Source organism: Sinocyclocheilus grahami, unplaced genomic scaffold (assembly GCF_001515645.1).
Source record: "Sinocyclocheilus grahami isolate Dianchi unplaced genomic scaffold, SAMN03320097.WGS_v1.1 scaffold738.1, whole genome shotgun sequence".
Taxonomy (NCBI): Eukaryota; Metazoa; Chordata; class Actinopteri; order Cypriniformes; family Cyprinidae; genus Sinocyclocheilus; species Sinocyclocheilus grahami.
The window spans coordinates 135,004-143,834 of NW_015505917.1; the positions used below are offsets into that span (position 1 = coordinate 135,004).

General features: G+C 37.5%; 2 protein-coding genes across 2 annotated transcripts; both read right to left on the minus strand.

The window, feature by feature from the left end:
- Nucleotides 1–87: 87 nt before the first annotated feature.
- Nucleotides 88–1,379, minus strand: LOC107560667 (cytochrome c oxidase subunit 8B, mitochondrial-like). Its single transcript, XM_016244907.1, has 2 exons — nt 1,160–1,379; nt 88–426 (listed from the first exon to the last, which is right to left on the minus strand). The coding sequence occupies exons 1-2, from the start codon at nt 1,277–1,279 to the stop codon at nt 316–318; spliced, it is 231 nt and encodes a 76-aa protein (XP_016100393.1). The 5' UTR covers nt 1,280–1,379; the 3' UTR covers nt 88–315.
- A 408-nt stretch (nt 1,380–1,787) lies between these two features.
- On the minus strand, nt 1,788–7,341 carry slc22a6l (solute carrier family 22 member 6, like). Its single transcript, XM_016244890.1, has 9 exons — nt 6,733–7,341; nt 5,881–5,984; nt 5,622–5,776; nt 5,117–5,285; nt 3,727–3,850; nt 3,531–3,646; nt 3,229–3,442; nt 3,064–3,083; nt 1,788–1,797 (listed from the first exon to the last, which is right to left on the minus strand). Exons 1-9 carry the CDS (start codon nt 7,123–7,125, stop codon nt 1,788–1,790), a joined length of 1,305 nt encoding a protein of 434 aa, XP_016100376.1. The 5' UTR covers nt 7,126–7,341.
- Nucleotides 7,342–8,831: the final 1,490 nt, after the last annotated feature.

Consider the following 8,831-nt stretch of genomic DNA (forward strand, 5'->3'; position numbering starts at 1 on the left):
ATTGTCAAAAAGTAATGGAAAACAGAGAGACAAAGAATAAGATTTAAATAATGGTTTATTTCAACTGTAACAGCTCCAGGTAAAGAGAATTGAATCACGTTATCACACAGTTGGTAAGAGGGAGCAAACAGCTCAGCGTAACAAAGACCGGAGTGTCTGGAGGAAAGTAAACGGTCGCATGGAGAGGTAGCAGGGTGGCTCAAAGGAGACAAATTGTTCCACTGATTAGGTAAGCTGGAGGTCTGTGAGATTGTGGTCCCAACATGTTAAAAGCAATAAAACTAGACAAACTGCGTTCAGTCCATGACAAGTGCATCACTCAGACTCAGCAGCGTCCTTCTTTTTGTAGTTTTCCAGGTTAGCCAGAATCCACCCCGATGGTCCCAGGATGGTAAAAGAAAATATGGTCAGACCAATTACTGTCTCCTGTGAAAACAGACACAAGAACCAAAGAGCTGTTAGAGCTGTAGATGCTAAAAACCGGTTCATTTAACCGTTCATGGCAACATACAGGTGCTTTAATATTTCTGCTATCACTCCACAGTCTCTTTTGATATAAATACAAGCTAATCGGTGCCATAAATACAACTCAAAACGGCTACTTCATTGGCTGGCAGATGTGCATAAACCGAAACATTGAGGATATACATAACTGCTGTTGCAGTATTGTCTTACTGACAGACCAGTTGTTTTCTGCGTTGTAAATAATGGACTATTTTTCTTAGCGGAAGTTTATCTGTGATGCCCAGTTTCCTAAATAGCTCAAAACATAAACAACATGACCTTTAAAACGAGTATTAAATTAATTGTACTTACTCTTTAAAGTAAAATTGGAAATAAGGTAAAAATGGATATTCAGTTCACCATCTATCGCCTGTCAACACCACGACCTTCTATATATAACCGCGACCGGCCGAGAAGGGTTTAGCTAGCTAACGTTACCGTTTCAGTCCATAAGTCCAAAACGAATGCGGGAGTACAAAAATGATCTACTCGTAATCAACACCTGGATTAGAGCTATGCTCAAACTAAACGGAATTTTATGGCGGTATATAATGTTTCCGATCATCACAGTGAGTCTAAAGGTGAATGCCAAGGAGATCATAGCCTGCCCTTCACGAGCTGCAGAGGAAACAACCAGCGCTCTACAGATACTCACAACGGGCCCAAACTTATCCTTGGCAGGGCGCGTGGTGATGTTGGCTCGCTGGGTGATGGCTGATCCCCGCAGAACCGGAGCGGCGCGGACACGAGCGATTCCCCGCAGAAATCCAGACATCTTGATCCTCTGAAATCGAGTGTGTGTAATGAACCGGAAGAGGTATAGGACACCGGAGTGTGCGGCAAGACTGCAGCAAGGCTCATGGGTAACATCCACATGCTTGTGGGAGTTGTAGTTTTTTGCGCGTTAACCGTTTTTAGTTAGTCTGTTAAAATTAAACAATCTTGCACCGACACCAGTTATACGTTATTAAGATTATTCATTCCATTCGTGTAGTTATGTAACAGTGACACTGTTTTTTCGTCGTGATATAGTTAAATGGTCACTGAACAATTTTTACCTCTTTCATAATCTGGCTTCATAAAACCTGATGAACCTAGTAATATGTGCCAGCTGACTCAAAATAGCAAGTAATTCATTCAGATCCTTGTCTGCATACTATTGAAAGATAGCCTATTTATTGTTAAACTACTAAGGAGTAAGGGCAACGCCATCACCCAAAATTCACAGGACGTTGGGAAAATTTTTAGAGTTGAACCAAGGCCATTTTTTTCTTTCTGTTGCTTCATGCATACCTGTGTCAAAAGACAAATTAACACCTTTTAATGTTATAATTGTCCTAGTTTTCACAATTTTCAGGTCAGGTTATCAAGTTTTCTGTTTCTGCATAAGCATTGACATAGTCTTGCCTAGAAAAAGTTTTTTATTATACATTTCCAACATTAGGGGGGAAAAAAGTTTGTTTTACACACACAGACCCTTTATGAACACGTGGTCTTGTTCGTCACAGTTTGTTGTAAGTTGCCACATTAGGAGTCTATAACTAAATGTTATAGTCCATTTAATGGATTTTCAAATACACTGAAAAAGTATTTTAGTTATAGCACAAAACAATAAAACTGTGAAAAAAGTCAAAGATATCAAACTGTTTTTGCCAAAAGATTGTATTTTTATGCTTGGGTTAGATATGACAGTGCAGATTTGACAGAAAAGTGAAGGAAGATTTACAATCCATATATTTAAATCATGAAAAGCATGTATTTTTCTGAGGACTCGGTTCAGTTGTTCAAATCCACTTTCATTATTATTGACACTTGTATCCCAGTATTATTGTGTCCCCTTCTTTACTCTTTACTTTAGCTTTTATAAATCTGACAGAAGGCCCTTTTTCACATTTCGGGAGTTCTCAGAAGCTGCAGTCATCAGATGGGTAGACTTTTACAGTAGTGAATGGGAGACTACAGAAAATAGGATTTTTGCATTCCCATTTGCAAAAACTCCACAGTAGTGTTTCAACCATTTTTTAAAAGGGGAAAAAATTTTTAGTCAAATTTATTATCTCTTCCTCAGCCGTTGTGTTAGAAATATCTTGCAGCATTGTTTACTAATTTAATGCCATGGTAATTAACACAAAGTATAGTGTTATAAATGTTTATTTATTATTTTTTAATGAAAACTTTGGTATGAATGATGGTAATAACTATGGAAATGTCATCACTGTCTGTGACAAGGTTCTATATTGGAATATTTGTAAGGATAGAATTTATGAAAACCATCTAAAGAAATCTAATGAAAATGTAATTTAACATTTAATCTTCTGAAACCAGCATGCAACCACTGCTAGAAAAAACACATTTGTGTATTACTGCGATATAGCCATTTTGACAAACTAACTTTGGTTTCACTCGTTTATTTACTGACTTCTTAATACTTAAATACAAAATAATAATTTAATCTGCCTGCAAGTTTATGTAATCAACCATTGTATCACATGTCAACAAGCTAAATGACAGTGACATGTACTGTAATTGTTTTATAAAATAATAGATATTTGTTCGTACTTTGGAATGTGTTTTACAGACTACATAAAGAGCTTATAGGTATTAAAATAACAAACACAAACCACAATCTTTTACAATTTGTGTTCTCTGTTGCTTTATTTCTTTACATCATTCATGTAATAAACAAACAAACAAAAAAATCCACAAACATACATATATATATACATGAGGCACCAGAAGATTAATGAGTATGATTACACCAGCCAGTACAAGAGCTCCGCACTGAGATGGTCTTCGTCCTAACATGCTCATGGATATCGTAACCAAGATTTTGGCTGGTATATCCACCGCTCCAAAGATGATCTGGATAAGGTAAATGCTGACCCCAAATTTCTGCAGATCCATGGAGAGGCCGTAGTAGGCGAAGCTGGTTGAGAACCTAAGATGTTACAGTTCAAAGGTCAAAAGTGTGGTCATTTTCAAATGCTGGTTGGTACTGAATGAAATGCTAGGATTGATTGACTGACCAGACTGCGCTGAGGCACACAGTGATGGTTCTCATTGAGGATGTGCGCAGGAGGTCTAGAGCGCTGTAAGACCCCTTTGAACAGGCCATCTCCTTCTTCATGGACTCTTGCAACATCTGAACCACAACAGAATAAGAATTCGGAATGACCCAGGCGATGCTGAAATTGATACGTCATACAGTACATAATGTCATACCTCAAGGTTGATTTTGTCAGCTTCTGCATGCCGTCCATTTATGCGAGCCACCGTTTTGAGGTTTTTTACTGCCTGCTCTGATCTCTTGGTCAGGACCAGCCACCGAGCAGACTCTAAGAACCACCTGCAGAAGATAATAATGTGACTAGAATCCACTGCATCAGATCCCAATCCCATACTGCTACATATGTGACCCTGGACCACAAAATCAGTCATAAGGGTCAATTTATTGAAAATGAGATTTATATATCATCTGAAAGCTGAATAAATAAGCTTTCCATTGATGTATGGTTTGTTAGGACAATATTTGGCCGAGATACAACTATTTGAAAATCTGGAATCTGAGGGTGCAAAAAAAATAAAAATATTGAGAAAATCACATTTAAAGTTGTCCAAATGAAATTCTTAGCAATGCATGCTACTACTCAAAAATTAAGTTTCTATATATTTACGGTAGGAAATTTATGAAATATCTTCATGGAACATCGATAATTTTGACCCATGTATTTTTGGTTATTGCTACAAATATACCCATGCGACTTATGACTGGTTTTGTACTCCAGGGTCATATATGCCAAATATACACAGATTTTCAAGTAGATGACTTCTTACAAGGAGTTTTTAATAGCCATTTTTTATATAGGCATAATGTGTTGAGGATTGCTTTGTGCAAATTGTCATTTGGTTTACAATAATTATTTTAATTATTTAAATAATGAATAATCATTGTTATTAGTAAAATTAGTATAATATAATATTTATTTATAATATAATGTATTTTTATTACTAAAATAGCAATAAATAAATGTTATTTATTTATTATTTAAATTATTTACTACTTAATATTCATTTATTTAAAAGATTAAACACTAATATACATTACCGTTCAAATGTTTGGGGTTAATACAATAAAAAAAATACATTTATATTTTTATTCAAAAATTGATCAAAAGTGTCAGTAAACACTTTCACATTGTTACAAATTATTTCTATTAAAAAAATCTGAAAAAGTATCTGCTTCCACAAACATACACAATCCTTTTCAACACCAATAATAATCATTTAAAAAAATGTTTCTTGAGCACAATATATGCATATTCAAATGATTTCTGAAGCATCGTGTGACGACTGAAATAGTGGCTGCTAAAAATTCAGCTTTGACATTACAGGAAAAATGAAAGAATTAAAATTTTAAAAAATTATGTTATAGCCTAATATAACACAGCATTACTCTTTTTACTATATCTTAGGCAAGAGAGGTAAATTATTCAATCTTACCGACCCAAAGTTTTTAATTGTAGTGTATTTGTTATGTAACCAAAAAAGAAGTAGCAAATATGACAGCACTTGTAATGTACTTGACATATTTTAAAAGTGGAAAGAAACGCACCATGAGTAGAGGAAGGACACATAGAAAGGCAGAGAGACGGCCAGTGTGAGCCAGCGCCAGTCTCTGATGCAGTAAGCGACGGCTGCCAGGGTCAGCTGGCCTGTGGTGTAGCAGTAGCCCGTTCCTGTGCCCACCACCGTCCGCACACGCGTGGGGATCCATTCCACAACTGAGGAGAAGAAACAATGACACTTCATTCCACAAGATGTCGCCAAATACAATGTCAGTCAAATGCAATGTTTTTTCTCTACACCAGGGGTGCCCAAACTCGGTCCTGGAGGGCCGGTGTCCTGCAGAGTTTAGCTCCAACTTGCCTCAACACACCTGCCTGGAAGTTTCTAGTATGCCTAGTAAGAGCTTAATTAGCTGCTTCAGGTGTGTCTAATTGGGGTTGGATCTAAACTCTGCAGGACACTGGCCCTCCAGGACCGAGTTTGGGCACCCCTGCTCTACACATTGAATAGGTGCCAACCTCCAATTTACAGCTGTTATTCACTGTACTCACTTAGAGAGAAGGAGTTGAGCACCAAACCAGACAGGGCCATGCCACAGCAAACACGGAATATGCAAAACATGGTGAAGGAGGTGGAGAAGGCAGCACATGTTCCTCCAACCGCCATCATCAGGTTAGAGATCAACAATAAAACACGCCGGCCAAACCTGCAACAGAAGATGGAACTTTTACCGCATTTCTGGGTCAGAAGGTGTAATATAATAGTTTATGATGATAATATTGTTGTTGCTGTCGTATTTAATAGTAAAACCTGTCAGAAAGTCCCCCAAAAAGTACTGCTCCCACAAGGACGCCTCCCATATAGGTAGTTTGACTCATTTGCTTTAGGGCACGCTGGTCACAAACCAAATCCCACTAAAAGAAAAAAAACATTAGTTTAAAAACCCACATGATAAACATGACTGTGTTTTGTTTGCATATATAGCATTGTGGACAGACAGAGGTCGTATACACTCTTACAAATGAAGGTTGGCATTGATTCCATGAAGAACATCCATAGAACCTTTCCATTGGTCAAAAAATTCTTTATAGTGGAAAAACATTCTTTTATATTATTAAAATGCTCCTCACACTAAGAAATGATAATTGAAAGGTTCGAGGAACCAAAAATTGTCGCATCACTGTGAAAAATCCCTTTTGGAACCTTTATTTTTAAGAGTGCATTGCATAAAATGTTCTTTGAAGGGTGAAAAGGATCTTTAGATTGTTAAAATCCTGCTGGAAAAAAAGAAAGCTAAAGGCAGTCTATGGTTTTAGTGGGTTTAAGCTGGTCAAGCTGGTCTCTGCATGACTAAGTTGGTTGGTCTCCCAGCCTGACCAGACCAACGTGTCTAGCTAAGGAAATGGTCAAAAACACTCTAAAACCAGCCTGATTAGCCTGGAAGACCTTAGGCTACCTTAGACTGGTTTCTTCAGCATGAACTGAACAGTGAAAGGTTCTTTTGGGAACCCAAAATGGTCCTTTAAAGCCATTGTTGCAAACCCCCCTTTGGGAACCTTTATTTTAAAGAGTGTTGTGACCCCAAGTATTTGCATTTAGAAGTTGCATCTAAAAAAATCATGAAATTATTGCATTAATGATGCTAGACCTTTTACCATTTACCTCAGTAATGATAGTTGAACTCATTTCTGTCGTGTTGTAGTACCATCCATCCTCACAGCTCTGCATCTCTATCTCTTCCACACCCTCTTCCCATAGGATCTCTGAACTGTTGCTGCTCAGAAGCTGCCATTGAGGATGTGCGTAGCGTTTGCAGTGTTCCAGTTTGCCGTTTGTGCCCAAGGGCACAGTGGCCCGCAGCACGTCCCTAGCACTCATGGAGGACATTGAAATGTTGGCGTGGGGGGCGCAGTGGTGCGGTGGCACAGCGGCCACAAAATTCTGCAGCAGGTTATGGCTGGCCATCATCAGGATGGGCATACTCAACAGGGTGACATGCACGACCTGGAAGCGCCCTGTGCTGCCAACCTGCTCCAGCAGGTCAGAAAAAGCCATGGCTCAGAAGTCAACAACAACAGGAAATACCACAGGTATCACAATTTGTGTGATGAATATGAGTTTATGAGTTTGAGATATGAGTTTGAATGAGTTTATAACCCAATGTTCCGCCTTGAGGCGCAAGTCAGTTGTAAAATGTATCTGTGGGAACATAAAGATAAGGTATGAAAAAACCCTGATAAAAAAACAAACAATTATAGACTCTGAAATAGGTCATGCTATGCATTAATCAAAATAAAATGACATTGCAATCACAAAACAATTATATTCCAACATAACAGATTTAAATATACTCATTTAGCAGATGTGCTTATCCAAATGATTAAAAGCACTAGTGTGTCAGATATATATTACTAGATTATACAGATGCAAAAATATTTTGATTTGAGAAAAAATAAAAATTCAGTTGTTTTAAAAGAAAGGACTATTTCAATCTTTCTACTTCAAAATTTCATAATGCAATGCATTACTGGCTGTTTCTTTGTAATTAATTAGTAAATACTAGCAATTTCTAAATGGAAATTGTGGTTACACTTTATTTCGATAGTCCACTTTAGACATTCTATTAACTATAAGTAACTTTGTAACTACATGTCAACTATTTCTCATTAATTTGCAACTACATGTCTACTAACTCTCAGAGTAGACTGTTAGGGTAGGTTTAGGGTTAGTAGAATAAGTTGACAAAGAAAGTGTTAGAAGATATTAAGCAGACAGTCTACTAATACTCTACTAACTGTTAGTTGACATGTAGTTACAAAGATACTTACTGTTAATAGAATGTCTAAAGTGGACTATCGAAATAAAGTGTTACCGAAATTGTTTATGCATCAAATATTTAGTGTGTCTATGCATATGCATATTACCTTAAATGCAATTAAAATAAACTAAAAATAAAAGATTCACATATGAGCATAAAAAGCATGCGCACCTGTTGTGGCTTGAAGGATGTCCTGGATTTTCTCCCTAAATCAAATGGAATTAGAAAGTGATTCTCAATAGGAGAGGCACATAGAGAAACTGTTATGCTTTGTTGTATAATCAGCTCTGAAATTCCTCAGGCTTTCGGGTGGAAATGCACTTCAGGTCCGCACTGGATTAAAAGGTCCACTTTTAAACTGCTTGAAGCACAAACTTTTCCATGGAGCCCAGGAAGAGATGCCTCAGCTCGACTGAATTTGCTGTGCTCCCTCTGGAATCCCTTGGCTAACCTCTGTGCTCATACCTGCTGTGTCCTGAAGCTGGTCCAGTGTCCGGGCCGGTGGGGGGTTACTGTGAGGAACAGAGCTCAACTCAGGGTAGATTAGTGTGTGGAAGTTTATGTCTCATTATAGATGTGAAAGGGGAGGGGATTATGTGTAAATTAATGATTTTAAGGCATAATTACGGACTCTCTGCTTAGCTGTTGAGTGGGACAAAGGCAGAACGTTTTGTTTACTCTAGCAATTATGAGTGGGACAGAACAGATAGCAGAAAGTAGAAGAGTAACCAAAGATGTTTAGCCCTAGACAGGTTCCTGTATGTCTTCTGACTCTCAAAGTTCAACCTTTTATGTCATAAACACAGACACCTGTAGGTTATACTTGTTCAGTCTGCTGTAAGGTCATAAATCTGACTGACTTGAATAAGTCACACATCTTAAAAAAAAAAAAAAAAACTCTTTTTATTGTGATGCTATTGTGTGTGATCAGGATTTTTCAGCA

Coding starts and splice junctions, on each gene's coding strand:
- LOC107560667 (XM_016244907.1), bottom strand. CDS start 1,279: ATGTCTGGATTTCTGCGGGGAATCGCTCGTGTCCGCGCCGCTCCGGTT. Junction 427..1,159: donor AGGATAAGTTTGGGCCCGTT/GTGAGTATCTGT, acceptor CTGTTTTCACAG/GAGACAGTAATTGGTCTGAC.
- slc22a6l (XM_016244890.1), bottom strand. CDS start 7,125: ATGGCTTTTTCTGACCTGCTGGAGCAGGTTGGCAGCACAGGGCGCTTC. Junction 3,851..5,116: donor GTGTCCTTCCTCTACTCATG/GTGCGTTTCTTT, acceptor TATCTTCTGCAG/GTGGTTCTTAGAGTCTGCTC. Junction 3,647..3,726: donor CTGACAAAATCAACCTTGAG/GTATGACATTAT, acceptor GTTGTGGTTCAG/ATGTTGCAAGAGTCCATGAA.